The 17,709-nt window shown below is 43.7% G+C and overlaps 1 protein-coding gene across 6 annotated transcripts in view; it reads left to right on the forward strand.

The window, feature by feature from the left end:
• The window catches only part of gprc5c (G protein-coupled receptor, class C, group 5, member C), a 31,415-nt gene that overhangs the window by 1,562 nt on the left and 12,144 nt on the right, over positions 1–17,709 (forward strand). For 3 of the 6 annotated variants that reach the window (XM_059948407.1, XM_059948409.1, XM_059948404.1), the window contains exons 2-3: positions 7,177–8,239; positions 15,200–15,303. In XM_059948407.1, the coding sequence (XP_059804390.1) occupies positions 7,228–8,239; positions 15,200–15,303 (1,116 nt within the window). In that variant the 5' untranslated portion in view covers positions 7,177–7,227. Of the gene's footprint in view, positions 1–119; positions 506–6,248; positions 6,415–7,176; positions 8,240–15,199; positions 15,304–17,709 lie in introns of those variants that run through there. The other 3 variants (XM_059948406.1, XM_059948408.1, XM_059948405.1) reach the window with 3 other exon arrangements.

Below are 17,709 nucleotides of genomic sequence, written 5' to 3' on the forward strand. Positions count from 1 at the left end.
CAAGGTAGTATGTAGTGACGTTTACTAACCTTAATAATACATTTGCTTTATTTTGAACTTTGAAACGTGTTACCTTCTCCTCTCAAGTATTTATTTTCGGCGAATAAACTGGTTAGGTACCCAGACAGTGTTGTGTTACTGCGGCCACGTTTCCCACAACTTTGAAAGTCTCTCATCGTCCAGAGATGATTTTTTAAAAAAAAGTATTTTCTGTATTTTCTCCCTTTAAAACCCCACTGGCTTTATTGGAAGCTGTTTGATAGAAATGCCATTTCTTTATTTCATTTGGAGCGCAGAATTTGCAGGGTTCCAGTGGCTGTTCTCTGGAGTTTGGAGAGGGCACAGAAAGGATACCACCCGGATGAGAGGACATGTGCTGTAGACAAACTTCGAATCTGGCAGAGGAGGTGACCTGAAAAGTTTAAGATTTTGAGAAGCGTAGACAGTCCGTGCTTCTTCCCGGGATTAAATGTCTGATAGTAGAGGGCCTGAACTCTACGGCGAGGTGGGTATTCATTTTAGAGTAATGGGTGTCAGGCGTCCTGATAGGGGCAATCTCAATAGAGATGATTAACTTTTAGATAAGTACATGGATATGCAGAGAATGGAGGAATTGTGCTTTGTGTAGAAAAAAGGGACTAGTTTATTTGGGCATTAATTACTGGTTTAATTATTTTGGCACAGTATTGTGTACCAAAGGTCCTGTTTCGTTGTTGTACTGTTCTATGATAGACCAAGGTTACACTGAATGAGCTACCGTGTTGTTTGTGTACTGCATGGTAATCAGATAGCAAATAATAAGGGTGTAGATAGGGTAAATGCAGGCCTTTTTCCACTGAGGTTTAACAGGAACATGAGGGGGAACTTCTTCACTCAGGGTGGTGAGAGTGTGGAACGAGCTGCCAGCGCAAGTGGTGGATTTGGGTTCGATTTCAACACTTGACAGAAATTTGGATAGGTGTGCAGATGGGAGCGTTATGGAGGACCGTGGTCTGGGTGCAGGTCGTTGGGTCACTGGCATGCACTAGATGGGCTAAAGGGCCTGTTTCTGTGCGGTAGTGTTCTGTCTACGAGAGATCCTCCCTGTTGTCTTTGAGGTACCTTCTTAGTTTAAGCTCCAAATTGCCTTTCCCTCTGCACCAGGAGAAAGCACAATTGAAAACAAACAGGTGATTGTGTGTTCAAGCCTCACAGCAGAAGAGTGACACAGGATCATGTCTCTCTGCAAATTTGTTCCTCTACATCCTGCAGACTGTTTGTTGGGTGATCTATAAGATCACCTCATTAATGTGGTCACACCATTCTTACTCCTCGGATCCACCCATAACGCCCACAAGTTCTCTAGTCTGTCCTGACTGAACACTGCCGTAACAATTTCCCTAACTAGTAATGCCGCCCTCTCCCTTGATCTCTCCTGTTCCATCACATCTAAAGCAACGGAACCCTGGAATATTGAGCTGCCAGTCCTGCCTCCTGCAACCAAGTCTCTCTAATGGCCAGGTTGACATAATTCCACGTGCTGATCCAGGTCCTGAGCTCATCATTCTTTCGTACAATACTTTTTGCATTGAAATACACGTGGTCTAGATCATCAGCTGCACCATGCTCAAACTTTCGATTCCTGACTTTGTCTGAGGTCTTACACACATCTGTCTACACAACCTCTCCACTCTCTGTTCTGGTACTCTGGTTCCCATTCCTTGCACCTCTAGTTGAATCTAGTCATGAAGCTTGTTGTCTTGTGGCAGTGGTACTCTGCAATACACAGAATATACTATAATAAATGTATTGTTTTTTAAAAAATTAAGTACTGTAGTGCAAAAAGAGAGCATCTTCAGGCTCCTTGATGGTAGCAATGAGAAGATGGCGTGCTGTAGGTGGTGGGGGTCTTTAATGATGGATGCCACCTTTTTGAGGCATTGACTTTTGAAGATGTTCTCGATGCTGGGGAGTGCCCATGATGATGGTGGCTGAGTTTACTGATCTCCTTTTCTGATCCCGTGCATTTGTCCCTCCATAGCAGATGGTGATGCAGCCAGTTAGAATGCCGCCTGTATCTGTAGAAGTTTGCTAGTCTTTGGTAACAAGCCAAATCTCCTCAAACTCCTAATGAAATGTAGCCACTGGCATGCCTCCTGTGTAATTGCATCAGTGTGTTCAGGATAGAGATGCTGATACCCATGAACTTGCAACTGCGCACCCTTTCCACTGCTGACCCCTCCGTCATAAGGGTCCTGGGTGATTGTTTAAAGAGGCATCTTCTGAGTAAATCCTCCAAGAGGACAACAACCTTGTAGGGTTTGGAGGCTTGTGTGCCTCAATGACCCAGGGAGGTAGCTTGGCTGGAGTCAGAGTGTTGTGCTTTGGTGCTTGGTAGGGTCACCTAAACAAAACAGATCCAAGGGTAGAGGCCAGACCAAGTGGCCATCAGTCCTCCAGGTTTGGGTGTTCAGCTCAGGGCTAGCAATCGGGACAGGTTTAAAAATAAATTGTAACAGAAACAGCAATCTTCTTTACGGACAAACAGGGATGGAGGACCTTCACTGCTGCCTCAAATGCCAGTGGTGTAAAGGCAGTAAGTTCCTTCTGAGTGAATAGTAATCTGTCGCCTCTTGTACTGGACTCTGAACAAATTGTCCGACTTAATTAGCACAGCTAAGCCTGGCCTGTTCATATTGCTTACACATGCAACAAATACCACATAAATCATAATGATTTCCAAATAGTGTCAGGTGGTCCCTTGGAAATATACCTCTCAGTCTGAATCTAAGTTAGTTGTATTCCTACTTGCCAATTTTGGGCAAATAAACTTTTCACTTAACCATCTTTCACTTATTGATGATATTTGACACTGTCAAGTTTTATCAGAGACACAAAAAAACTGCTGTAGATGGGGTAGATAAAAGTGCAGCCTTCTGTGTAACCAGTTAGTAACACATTAAGTTTCTATGATTAATTAGTAGCTGAAGAACAAAATGTTTATCAGTGGAATTCAACAGATTTTTGCATTAGGACACCCATCAGTGTAACAAAGGTGTAAATCTATAATCAAAGGCTACTTAATCATTTGTACCATTTCAGTATGCTTTCCCGTCAGCTTGAACCAGTCTGGCCATTCTCTGTTAACCTCTCTTATTAACAAGGCATTTTTATCCACAGAACAGCTGCTCACTGGATTCTTCTTTTGATTTTTGCACCATTCTTTGTAAACTCTTAAACACTTGTGCATGAAAATCCCAAGAAATCAGCAGTTTCTGAGATACTCAAACCACCCCATCTGGCACCAATGTTCATTCCACGCTGCTCTTGACCACATCTGCATACTTATATGCATTGAGCTGCTGCTGTATGATTGGGTGATTTGATATTTGCCTTGATGAGCAGGGGTACCTAATAAAGTGGCCACTGAGTGTATATCTAGCTGAGGCATACTTCTGTGGAACTAACATTATTCATTAAGCCAATTGCCACAGCATCAGGGTTTACTTTGCAGATTTCTGAATATTTTAAAAAAAAAACACTTTTAACTTCTGTCTTGCAAAAATAAAATTAGAAGTTTTAGATGCAAGACATTTGTGAATACATTTATTAAAAGGAACCCCATCACCCAGGACATGAGTTCTCATTACTGCCATCAGGAAGGAGGTACAGGAGTCTGAAGGCACAAACCTAATTTTTTAGGAACAGCTTCTTCCCCCTGCCATCAGATTTCTGAATGTACAATGAACACTACCTCACTGCTCTTTTTGTATTACTTGTTTAATTTAATTTGTTATTGTAATTTAGTTTTTCTATCTATTGCTCTGTACTGCTGCCACAAAACAAGAAGTTTCACACCATATGTCAGTGATATTAAATCTGATTCTGAGGAGCTGGCTGTGCAGGGTAAGTTTATAAGCTTGAGGGGGATAGAGCAAGAAAATGTAGTTAGCACACCTGTGATGGGCCGAATAGCCTCCTTCAATGTTGAATGGGTTTGACCTTGACCTGTGCAATACTGTGAAACAGATGATTGTGACTTACCGTTCTATCATTTCCTATTTGACTACTTCATGATATAATGTAGATAGTCAGCTCTACACCCCCACTTTCTCAGTGTGGGACAAAATCTACAGAGACGACACGTTAGTACAGCTTAATGATACTACAGCACCAGTGACCTGGGTTCAATTCCTGCCGCTGTCTGTAAGGAGTTTGTATGTTCTCCCTGTTACCATGTGGGTTTCCTCCCGCGTTCCAACAAGATAATTTAGTAGATTAATTGGGCAGCATAGGCTCATCGGGGCAGAAGGTCCTGTTATTGTCCTGTATCTCTTAAGTAATTTTTTTAAAAACCTGTTTTCCTCAACAAACATTGACTCAGCAATATGTATTTTGAACCAGTCTGACAGGGCAAAAGTTTGTGCCTCTGAGGTTGCAGCTGGCCACTTGGGAGAGAAATTACTTCACTTGTTGGATAATTAGGGTTACAAACAACACCCTTATAAGTTAGAAACTTATGGTCTTAAGTTGACCATAAAATCTGACAAATCTCATTAGTCCAGTCTGTAAATATAAAACACATTCATTTCTCAATTTTTGTTTTTCCAAAATACTTAAGACAAAAATCAAGGACTGCAGATGTTAGAAATCAGAATTCATAACAAAAACGTTGCAAGGTCGGGCAGCATCTGTGGAGAGGTAGACAGTAACATTTGAGGTTGGAGACGAGTCATCAAAACTTTATCAGTTCTGAAGAAAAGTCTTCTACCTAAAACAATAATTGATTCTTTATCCACAGATACAACCTGTCCCACTGTGTAATTACAATGACTTTTTAAATTCCTTCTAATGATTGTTTTACTTAAATAGAAAATACAGTGGATTCCAGTTAATTGGGACACATTGGGGCTAGTACATTTTGGTCAAAATAAGTGTTTATCCCAACTTGCCAAGGTTTCATGGAAATAGTTAAAAAGGTGTATATGTAGTGGTGTGCTACACGCAGCGCTAAAATAATGATGATCAGAACCACCACCCGCTTCCCTCTGCCGCTGCCGCGATGTGTTCCTGCTCCACTGATGTACAGGTTAGGTTAGTAACAGTTGGTAACTCCACAAATTGCTGTGTAATACCTAAAATAATACATCACATATCTCGGGTTTGAATTTTTAAAAAAAATCTGGCGCACATATCCATTTGCGTAATGTTATAATAGACCCGTGCAGAACTGGTTTAATTAAGGCTCCACCTCTGAGGAATGCATCCTCAGCATTAAGTGAGGACTGAGTGTACAGATCAGGTCAGAAAAAAAATCAGCACTACCAGAGAGAATATAAAACAGTGTATTAGTCCCCTATAGTTACTGATGGAGGAATTGCCCTATCGTGTTCTCTTGACTGACTCTTAAATAAAATCATCCAAAACAAAATTGCAGACACCTATCGTAGATAATGTGCTGCCTTCATACAATATACAGCAATTGCAACCTCCAAAATCTTTCATTTTCATTCTAACATTCAAGACGATTGTCAATACCTTCAAATTCTTTCTAGTTCCTAACTTGTTGAAGCAGTGAAATCATCTCGATTGCAGTCCCAGGTCTGGCATCTTGAAATCGCAGTGAGCAAAACAGTTCTGAATTGTCTTTCTGCTTATTTCTCGCCAACTGTCAGTGACAAAAAAAATCTCTAAACACAAACACACGAAACTAACGTTATTTCAAAACAATTCTCTAAGCACAAGTAATACACGCGCGCGCACACACCCCACCACCACTCCCACCACCCCATTGGAGTAACCCTGCAGGTCAGGCAGCATTTATGGAAAAGAGTATAGTCGACATTTGGTCTGCAACACTTCATCTCTCTCTTCTTTGTAACCACAGTTTAGTGTCTAATTGGCCAAGCAAGTGCATGTGTCTGACGCTAGTTGGAAACTGTTCAGCAACAGTCTTCTGTCCCAATTAAGCGACATGATGTCCCGACTAAAAGAAGGGAATCCTGGCTGTTTTTTCAACTAGTTACTCTTTAAGATTTGTCCCAAATAAGGGGCTGCCCGGATTAACCAACAGCCTAATTAACTGGAATTTACTGTAATTTATGAAAGGGCAGTGTCTCCTCACAGAAACTAACTGGAGAATGGCAGCAGGGTTTTCAGGGTACACTTTACTTTACACTTTATATTTTATTTAAGTATTTTCTATTTGTGAAGTAATGTTGGTAAATTATAGAAATCTAATAATATTTACTTTGTCAATACTCTTGCAGCTTGAATGCGTCTACAACCTCAGATTAACAGAAGATTCTGCAGATGCTGACAATCCAGAACAACAAAATGCTGGAGGAACTCAGCAGGCTAGGCAGTTTCTCTGAAAAGGAATGAGCAGTCGATCTAAAAGATCCAAACCTTTTTTTTTAATGCCATGGACCCCAGGTTGAGAACTCCTGATGTACAGGGTCTCTTTTCACTTCACTCTAGTGCCTCTCTCCCTTTCTCCCATGGCCCACTCTCCTCTCCTAGCAGATTCCTTCCTCAGCCCTTCACTTTTCTACCCATCACCTCTCAGCTTCTCACTTCATCCCCACCTGTCCCCCTCACCTGTCTTCACTATCGGCTTCTAGCTAGTACACCATCCTATTTCTATCCCCCCCCCCCCCGCCATCTTTTCCAGTCTGACAAATGTCCATTTCTTCCCTCAGATTAATATTTGATCTACTCTGGCCACTTGATGTGGTTGGTACCCATACAATGGTGGGGCATTTGATTTTGCATTAGAAATGACTGAGCATTCTTGGGGGAAGTTGGCAAGAGGTGATGGTGGGAAGTAATATACCAGGGGAATATATAAAGTTCTTTTTTTTAAAAAAAAATGAAAGGCTAGCAGTCTTATTTAATAACTTAATTGGGTTCACATGTTCTTGAAACTGCTTGAATGGAGTTCTTGGCAACGTGCTTTTATTTAAAAAAAATCTTACATGGCAAATTATTGTTTTTAAGAATATTCTTAGTGATGAATTTGTTATCCTGAATTAGAAATTATATGCTTAATTTTGAAGTTGACCAAGTGCTTATTGTGGCACTGAGTGCAGATATCCATTTTCGCTTCTCGTTGCTGTAGAATTATATCGATGAGTACCCACTAGCTGAGTTCAGCATAGTTTGATAGCTGACGGTCTGTGTTCTTCACTTTTCCAGGTACGAGACAAGTCCTGAGCTCTGGTCGAACAACAGCCCAAGCTGGAGACGATGCTGATCTCGCCACTGTGTGCTTTGGTGGTTGCTCTTCTTCCAGTGACGGTTGCCGCCGCAGTGCCAGCGGGTTGCCCCGCCACCCTCGACCCCCTTTACTTCAACCTCTGTGACCTGTCGGCTGTCTGGGGGATCGTGCTGCAGGCGGTAGCCAGCGCCGGCATTCTGAGTTGCTTCGTGCTGGCACTCGTTTTGGTAGCGAGCATACCCTTCATTCAAGATGGCAAGAAGAAGAGTGCTGTGGGCGTCCAGCTTTTTTTCACTTTTGGCACCTTTGGGCTCTTCTGCCTGGATTTTGATTTCATCGTCAGCGAGGACTTTGCAACCTGCGCGTCCAGAAGGTTCCTATTTGGGGTGCTCTTCGGCATCTGTTTTTCATGCTTGTTGGCACATGCTTTCAGACTTAATTTCCTCGTCAGGAAAAACGACGGTCCCAAAGCGTGGTATGTCTTTCTCTTGGCTCTTTCTCTTGCCCTTGTGGAAGTGATAATTAACACTGAGTGGTTAATAATTACCATTGTACGAAACAACAGTACCCACCCTGTGCCACTTGGAGACCCTTGCAATATTGCTGAAATGGACTTTGTCATGGCTTTAATTTATATCATGTGCCTAATGGTGGTCACATTTGGCCTGGCTATGGCCTCTCAATGTGGTCATTTCAAACACTGGAAGAAACACGGCATTTTTATCCTGGTCACGATTAGTTTCTCCATCGCCATTTGGATTGCCTGGATTGTGATGTACGTTTACGGGAACGAGAAAGTGGGAAGCCGGCGCTGGAAAGACCCGACCATCTCCATCGCTTTGGTTGCCAATGCCTGGGTGTTTGTCTTTCTTTACATCATCCCCGAGATCTGCCACCTGACGAAGGCTAGCATGGAGCAGAATTATGTCGAAGAGGTCTATCCTACAAGAGGCGTAGGCTATGAGACCATCTTGAAAGAGCAGCAAGCCCAGCACATGTACATAGAAAACAAGGCCTTCTCGATGGATGAACCCAACGCAGGTTAGGTCATTTCTTTTTGAGTACTTTGGTAACATGATTTTGTAGAAACTTGTCCTGGTACATGTGGTAGCACGTTTCCAATGGCAGGTAATACTGAAATATATTGATACAGTGGTAGTAGATGTTTCAATGTACAGGTGACAAATGAAGATGATGCTTAGAATTAGAAATTTTGAAAGTGGGTTTCAGCAAGTACACTTTATTAGGTACAGGAGTGCACCCAATAAAGTGGCCACAGCTGTGGAACTCTTCTGTAGTCCATCCACTTCAAGGTTCAACGTTTTATGCGTTCACAGAGATGCCCTTCTGCACACCACTGTTGTAACAGGTGGTGATTTGAGTTGCTGTCACCTTCCAGACAGTCTGATCATTCTCCTGAGGTGTTTTCACTCACAGAACTGCAGCTCTCTGGATGTTTTTTGTTTTTCATACCATTCTCTGTTAACTCCAGAGACTGTTGGTGTGTGAAAATCGCAGGGGATCAGCAGTTTCTGAGATACTCAAACCACCCCAACTGGCACCAGTAATCATTTCAAAGTAACATTGATCACATTTCTTCCCCAATCTGGTGTTTGGTCGAACAACCAACTGAACCCCTTGACCACGACTGGATACTTCAGTTGCTGCCACATAAATTGGCTAATCAGATATTTGCATTAATGATTAGATGTACCTAATAATGTGTCCACAGTGTATATCATAAAGACAAGAGATTCTGCAGATGCTGGACATCTGGAAACACACAAACTGCTGGAGGAATTTCGTTAGTCGGGCAGCGTTTATGGAGCAGAATGAACAGTCAACGGTTTATCAGGACTGGAAATGAAGGGGAGCAGAAGAGAGAATACAAATGTGGGAGGGGAGGAGTATGATTTGTCAGGTGATAAATGACCCCAGGTGAAGTGGGGAGGGGGAGATGAAGTAATAAGCATGAGGTGATGGGTGGAAGAGGTTAAGGGTTGAAGTAGGAATCTAATAGAAGAGGAGAGTGGGCCATAGAAGAAAGGGAAGGAGGAAGGGCACCAGGGGGAGGTGATAGGCAGATGAGGCGAAGAGGTTAGAGCAGGGGAGGGGGAAAAGTTACTGGAAGTTAGAGAAATTCATGCCATCAGGTTGGAGGCTGCCCAGATGGAATATGAGGTGTAGCTCCTCCCACCTGATTTTGGATTCATCATCGCAGTACATCAACATGTATATTACTGTTCACATTTGCCACAAGTGAAGAGAAACTTCTTTTTTTCTTTGATTAATTAAGTGGGTTTGAATTCCCTCTGCTATAAAAATGTATCAAATCATTTTATTTTGAATTGCTGAAGTTTTATTCAGGTGTAGCATCCTTGTGGCCAACCATTTTAATTCCTGTCCCCAATTCTGTTTTGGCGTGTCAGTCCATGGCCTCCATCTTTGCGCAGGGTGGAGGAGCAATACATCATACTCCCTGTAGGTAGCCTCCAACCTGATGGCGTGAACATCAATTTCTCCTTCCAGTAACTTTTTGTTCTTTTCTCCTTCCTTCAACTTCTATTCCCCACTCTGACCTCTTGCCACTTCTCACCTGCCTATCAACGTCCCCGTGGTGTCCCTCCTTCCCTTTCTCCTGTGGCCTTTTCTCCTCCAGCCCTTTATCTTTACCAGCCTCACCCATCCCCTTCTAGCTTGTCCTCCTTCCCCCACCCCACCCCTTTATTCTAACGTCTTCACCCTTCCTTTCCAGTCCTGAAGGGTCTCAGCCCAAAATGTTGACTGTATTCATTTCCGTCGATGCCGCCTGACCTGATGCGTTCCTCCAGCAGTTTGTATGTGTTGCTGATCGATGGGCAGTCGTCGTTCCTCATTCCTTTTAATGAATTCAGTCGTCGTTGTAACAGGCCCTTCCAGCCCAACAGTCCAGTGACACCCAATTACACCCACGTGACTAATTAACCTACTGACTGGCACGTCATGGACTATGGGAGGAAACCCGAGCAACCAGTAGAAACCCACTGAATCACGGGGAGAATGTATAAACTCCTTACAGACAGCACTGAGAATTGAGCCTGGGTCACCGGCTCAACAGTGTTAAGCTAACAGCTAGTCTACCAAGCTGCCCACAAAAATTAGCCAGATAAAAATGAAAATTTAACATCATCCCAGATGGGAATTGAACCCATGATCCCTGCTTTAGGAGGCCAATGCCTTATCCATCTTCTTTCTCTTGACTTTTGAATAAATTCTACGATCATTTAAAAGGGGCAGTACTGGTTGGGGGTGATGAGTCCAGCGGTGAGATATCTAACTGGCATTGAAAAATAGAAAGCTGTGTTGCAGAAGTTTCTATTTCGTTTTTTTTAAGTTGTTTTAGTTGCACTGTTACCTTTGAACTTCCTCCATTGTCAGAAATGGTTCTCAGCTTACGGCCAGCGCAACGTATGGCTGTGGCCGATGTGAGATTGGTGTGTGGGTGTGGCCCCCTAGACATATTGGTTGGTGCAAATCTGACCCATTAAAGTAAATGACTGTAAACCAATCATGGCCATTTTTTCCCCATGACATTAAAAATAATTATAATGTTTTGTTCATTTGCCTCTAAGCATATTTAAAGAGTGGCTTCATTTGTCACGTGTGCATCAAAATGTACAGTGAAATGCGGTGTTTGCGTCATATCAGCAAGGACTTGATGGCCACGACTTGGAGTCTCCTGTCAGAAATGGTTGAGTGGGACTGGTTTTGGCTGTTAAATAAAGCAGAACATCTGGTTCAATGCCTGGAGTGATGGTTCAATCCCTCCTAAATCAAGGTGTTGTGAAAGCAAACAGTTTCACCTTGCCCAAGAGTTTCTGCAGGTGCTGGAAATCCAGAGAAACGTGCACAAACATGCTGGAGGAACTCAGCCAGTCAGGCAAAATCGATGGAGAGGAGTTAAAAAGCCAATGTTTCAGGCCGACCCTTCATCGCGACTGGAAAGGAAGGGGAATGAAGCCAGAGTAAGAAGGTGGTGGGAAGGGAAGGAGTATAAGCTGGCAGTTGATAGCTGAGAGTGGGTGAGGAGGTGTGTGGGTGGCGAGGGGGATGTCAGAGTTTCACCTGACTACTTCCTCGCAGTCACCATGTCCTCCCTCCCCTTCCTCGGACTGAACAGTGTGGGGAAGCAGGTTTACCTAATGTGAACGAGGGAAAACTAATCAAAACGGCCAAGAATAGGACTTTGAGTTTGTGTGGTTGGGCAGTCGCTCAGTGCTGAAAATTCATCCATTTTAACAGTGAGACTGGGCAAAACTAGCGGAGACTGGAGCAGAAGACTTGAAGGGTGGGCCAACTGCAGAGGACCTGACATCTGTTTTCAATCTCTCACGCTTCTTGGGCTCTCGATGGGGGCTGGGGACCAGGTTCAAGGAGCAGACATCTCTCAGGCTTGAGTTACTGATACCAAAAATACCCAGTTACTCCCTGGTGGGGAGGTCCCACCACGGGACTTAATTATTCCGTTCAGGGGTCTAAAGCTGGACTAGGCAAGAGAATTAATTTCATTACAGAGGACATTAGATGTTATCTGGGGTAGTGTTTACTTTGTTAGTCTCCCTTTTTAAGGATTTTAATGCATTGGAAACATTTTGGAGGTTTGCCATGCTTGTACTGGCAAAGGGTGCTACAGTAGTGTGCAGGAACAATTATAAGAGTTCAATTGCTGCAGCTGTCTGTAAGGAGTCTGTCTATTCTCCCTGGGTTTTCTCCGGGTCCCCCCCCCCCCACACATTTCAAAGACATTTGTTGGTAAGTTGTAGGCGTGCTAGCTTGGCACTGCAAGCGTGGTCACTCTTTGGCATGAACATTGAATTTTCCAACTTCTGGTAATTCCCTCCCTCTCCCCTCCCCCATCCCAATTTCACTCTGCCTCCTCCTCCAGCTGCCTATCACCTCTCATGATTCTGTCGTCTTCTACTACCCACAGTGCTTTCCCCTTACATTCCTCCTTCATCTTTCCGGCCTATCCCCTCCCTGCCTCCCCTCCCCCACCCCTTGATCTTTCCCCTGATTGGTTTTTCACCTGGCACCCACCAGCCTTCTCCTACCCACCCTCCCCCCACCTTCTTCATTCCTGACGAAGGGTCTCGGCCAGAAAAGTTGACTGTTCGTTTCCACAGATGCTGCCCGACCTGCTGAGTTCCTCCAGCGTGTTGTACGTGTTGTGTGGCCACACTTGTGGGCCCCCTTGACGCATCCTTGCACGGTCGGTGCAAATGACACATTTTGCTGTATGTTTCAACGTACGTGTGACAAATAATGCTAATCTTTTAAGTTGGCCTTGCTGAGAAAGGTGAACAGGGTAGGCTTGTGTCGGTTGAAGATGTTAGTATGAGAGAGGACCAGACTGAAACACTGAGTTGTGAAGGATTTGGCAGTGTGGATTTGGAGTCGGTTTTTTGTGTGTGTGGCAGAATCTAGCACTGGGCGGGGAGTCGGGCGTATGTCCCTTTTTAAAAAAAAAATAGAGGGCTGTCCGCGTAAAACAGATTATCGAAACTGTTTTCTCTAAGAGCCTTTGGAACTATCTTTCAGAGTATTTGCATATTTGATAAGTAAAGGGTTGCTGGGTTACTGTCGAGTTTACGAACGAGTTGGTTATGATCTTGTCAAATGTTAGAGCAGGCAAGAGGGGCTTGAATGACCTTCTACTCTTAACTAATTTATCTACATTAGGTGTAGTCCCTGCATTTTTAATCTGGAATTTAAAATTTCAATGGGACGGAGATTGTGTAGCCAGAGAGCTTTTGCATTGTTTAAACCAAAAAAAAAAGTTGATTTCCATTGAGGTTTGGACAGCATAGTAGTGTAGTGGTGAAGTGGAACGTGATTGTAGTGCCAGCAACCAGGGTTCAATTCCCGCCGCTGCCTATACGAAGTTTGTATGTTGTCCCTGTGGTTTCCTCTGGGTGCTCCTAGTTCCTGCCACGTTCCTAAAAGAACTACAGATTAGGGTTAGTGAGTTAATGGGCCTGCTACGTTGGTGCCAGAAGCATGGGGACACTTGCAAACTGTCCCCGGCACATCCCTGATCTGTATTGGTCGTTGACGCAAAAAAACAACATGTTTAATTGTATGTTTGGATGCACATGTGACAATTAAAGCTGAAAAAGGACATATGATCTGATCAGTGTGACTCCTGCCTCACCAACGTGTTGGATTCATAGCTCACCAGGAGGTTGCCCACTTCACTGTTACACGGGGAGGGTCCACGCCCCATGTTGCTCAGGGCTGAGAAAGAAATGTAATCGATGGGGGGGGGGGGGGGAGAGGAGGAGAAACAACGCCTTTAATGATTGGCACTAAATGTGTACAAGAGGGCTGGCTGTTGGTCGTTCTCAGTTCGGAGCTTTGTAAGCTGATTCGTGTGGTGACTGTGTTCTACAGCTAATTCTCCGCACCATCTCCATTGTGGACGTCTTGATCGGATGGTTCTTTGTCTGGAACCTTTCCCAGAGTGGCAGGTTCTCCTGAAAGCCATTGTGCTAGATGGTGCCAGAGCCCGGACGTGGCTGAACATGGGTGCCTCTGTACTGACAGTCCCCAGCTGGTTGGACCTGACCGTTCACTGGTCCAAGGGTAGTGCCATGTTCTAAGGGGCTGTCCAGTGGTGGGCCCGCAGGTTGTTGTAGAGGCTGATCTGAGGTCCACATTCAGGCATGGAACATAATCCTGGGTGTTAGGCTGGATTTCCATAATGGAGAATGTCAGTGCATGGCATTGTTTAACGTGGGGAGGCAGGATGAATGGGCAGCCACTGCACAGTCCTTGATAGATCTGATAGATCTTGATAGATCTGGCAGTGACAGGCCTAGGGACCCTTCACAGCCTCTTCCGCCAGCTCCGCTGGTGGATCGTTCTTTCTCTGGGATCTTCCCTTGACCTTTAACGTCGTGGGTGACCCCGATCAGGAGCTGAGCACCAAATGGTTAAACTTCAGACATCATCACTCTCAGGGTCTCAGGAATTCAAAAGTCTCTCCAGCACGAGGTGACAATCATCGGAGGGAGGCCCAAGTGTATCTGCATACTGAGAACCCTTTCTCGCTTCCTTCTCCCTGCTCATCCCAAATGTTAGGGCAACCTGCTGCAATCTTATCAGACCTGTACCGCTGGAGCTTTGCTGGCTGTGAGATACTTTGGGGTTTTAAATCTCTCTGCCTTTTGATATTACTGAAAGACTACTAAAAATCAATTGGGAGAAAAAGTCTAAATACAAACAACAGAACATTTTACTGGTGTAAAATCATTAAAGGACTAATCTTCCACTTTGCATTGTAATTCAGCTTGATAATTCCCTTCTGGAATTCAAAGATTCAGCATATGTATGTAGTATACGACCCTACGATTCGTCTTCCCACAGAGAGCCTTGCAGCGAAAAAAAAACCATGGAACCTGTTGAAGGAGAATCCCAACAAAAATGGGGTTATCCCATTTTTCTCGCAGTGACAGAAAGCCATGATATAGACAGCAATGTCTATCATTCAGCACTTCCCAGCTTCCACACAGAAGTCTTGAATTTGCAATTCTCTGGTTATTTCTGAGCTCTGGCTGCCTGGCCGAACCATGTACCACCAACTTCAGCAAACCTAATAAAGGGTCTAACACCTGAACTGTTTCCATCCATCAATGATGCCCAACCTGCTGAGATTTTCCAACATCTTTTGTTTTTTGTGAAGAACTCCTAGCTCTACAGATTTAAAAAAAAAAATTTGAATTAATTGCTGATTAGCCATCTGGAACGGAACCCAAGCCAGTTTTCTCCCCCTCGAACGCACAGAAGCCAGTTCCCCATCACCTCTGACCCCAGCTGAACTCGGCACACATCTGGAATTAAACTTTGTGGAAAAGTTGTGGAGAAATTACTCCAGGGATAGTTTTGCTGAGAGCCCAGTGAGTTTGGAAGTCAAGCTACTTGTTATTTTCTCAAGATAACATAAATTTCTCTTTACTTTCCCAGCAAACAAGTCCAAGTCTCCTTATAGCGGCTACTCTGGTTACAATGGACAGCTTCGCAACAGTGTTTATCAACCGACTGAGATGGCGCTAATGAACAAGCCCAGTGTAAGTTGTCTTAATTTGTTTACAGATAGCTACAAAGTTAATAACTATTATGTTAAAATGACCAAAGGTGGCAGGGTGGATATATGTCCCTGCCTAAGGAGGTGTAACACACTCCTTCCCTCCGCTAGCCTGCAGGTCGCCCTTGGGCAAGGTGTAGTACCTGCTTAGCCCCTGAATCGGGTCATGGGAGTAGCCATGGGAGTAGGTGGTAGATGGTCGTAAGAGCAGCCGGTGCACATCACAATTCCTGGTTCTGCGACCACTGACGCCAGGCAGACAATCTCTGAAGAGCATTGATAATGGCTGGGGTCACCCCTCTTGTAAAGACACTGCCCAGAAGAATGCACTGGCAAACTACGTCTATAGAAAAGTTTGCTAAGACCAATCATGGGCAAGACCACGATCACCCATGTCATACAACATGGCAATTGATGATGAATAACTACAGGACTGGCAGTGTTTCTGTTCTAGACAGCTAGCCCTTAACTCTGTCTGGAGTTCAAAATCAAAAATGTTTGCAGTTATTAAAGAGGTCATGATTGGTTACTATAAATCATATTTTTATATAAGAAAGTCATCTCTGAATTTACAGCTGATTTAGTCCACCTTTAACTAGCATTCAAACTCTAAAAATGCATTATTGAAGTTCCAAGTACTATATACTTGTATCTGTATATATATCCAAGTTATATATCCAACCACTCAGAGATTTATTTTCTTGTGGGTGTTCACAGTAAATACAAAACAAAATGGTGGAGTCAATGAATAAACTACACACAGACAAACAATGTGCAAACAAGGACAAAATGTGCAAATACAAAAATATAATCAATAAATATTATTGAGAACATTGGTCACTGATAGTGAGTCTATAGGTTGTGGAATCAGTCCAGTGTTGAGGTAGGTGAGGTTCTCCAAGCTGGTTCAGGAGCCTGATGGTTGAAAGGTCATTTAGTTATAGAGATACAGCACAGAGCAGTCTCTTCTGGCCAGCAAGCTGTGCTGTTCAGTGATCCACTTATCAATTGTAGCCTAATCACACGACAATTTATAATGACCAATTAACCTACCAACTGGTATGGCTTTGGACTATGGGAGGAAACTGGAGCACGCGGAGGAAACACACACAGTTGGTGGGGAGAACATACAAATTTCCTTATGGGTGGCACTGGAATTGAACTCTGAACTCCAGAACGCCCTGAGCTGTAATATCATCACGGTAACCGCGACGCTACCTGGTGCCCTAACCTGGCGGTTTGTGACTCGGGGTTCTTGTACCTCCTTCCCGATGGCAGCGGTAGGAAGAGAGCAGGTGGGGCCCACGAGAATATTATTTCCTGCAAGTCTGGACCATTTATTCTGGAGCAGACCTTTGTAGTCATTGAATGCAGTGCCTTGGGTTGGATGAATGTGTGAAAGGCACAATTTGTTTTTCACCAAATGATCAGTAGAGATTGTTCTCCTGTCAATCTAAATTTTTGGGGGTGTTTGAGCCATAAAATGCAAAAAGAATTAGCAAAGAAAAATTGGTTTAAATGTTTAAGTTAAAATTTAGAATCTTAGAACACTACAGCACAGGAACAGACCCTATGGCCCATCTAAGTGTGTAACAAACTATTATTCTGTCCAGTCCCTTGACCTGCACCTGGACTATGGCTCTCTATACCCTCCCATCCATGTACTTGTCCACATTTCCCTTAAAGGTTGAAATCGAACTCGCATCTACCACTTGCCCTGGCAGCTCATTTCATACTCTTGAGTGAAGTTCATCCTCATGTTTCCCTTAAATATTTCACCTTTCACCCTTAACCCATGACCTCTGGTTCCAGTCACGCCCAACTACAGCGGAGAAATCCTGCTTGCACTTGCCCTATCTATACACTATATAGATTAAAGATTTATATGTATTTCAACAGTTTAAGTGTCATTGTATACTGGTAAATCACACTCAGTACCTTTTCCAAGGAGGAGAATCTCTCTAAAAGAACCCAATATGCACTGCACTTGCATTGGCCAAGTGCCATTGCTGTAATGCCTTTGCATGTGAAGAATGTGATTCCATCCGGCAACCTGCTAAACTCATAGACAATTTGTACAACTTTATTTTTGTTGCTTTTCATTACTTTTGATCCAGATTTGATTCTCCTTTGAGAAAAGCTGTAATTTATACTATAACATTCAGTCAGAATGTGCAAGGTTTTGTGAAATAAGGAATTGCAGCTATCACTTCCCCTAGCTTTTTTTTTCGGTTAGAAATCGTAAAGAACTCTTTTACCTCCAGATGCTCTAGTTTCCTCCGACATTCCAAACATGGAACGCTACATCACAGTGTTGTGCCGATCTGTTAATGTGCCCTAATATCAATCTAACCCTTCCCTCCTACATTTTTCTATCATCCGTGTGCCC

Source organism: Hypanus sabinus, chromosome 23 (genome assembly GCF_030144855.1).
Source record: "Hypanus sabinus isolate sHypSab1 chromosome 23, sHypSab1.hap1, whole genome shotgun sequence".
In the NCBI taxonomy this organism is placed as follows: Eukaryota; Metazoa; Chordata; class Chondrichthyes; order Myliobatiformes; family Dasyatidae; genus Hypanus; species Hypanus sabinus.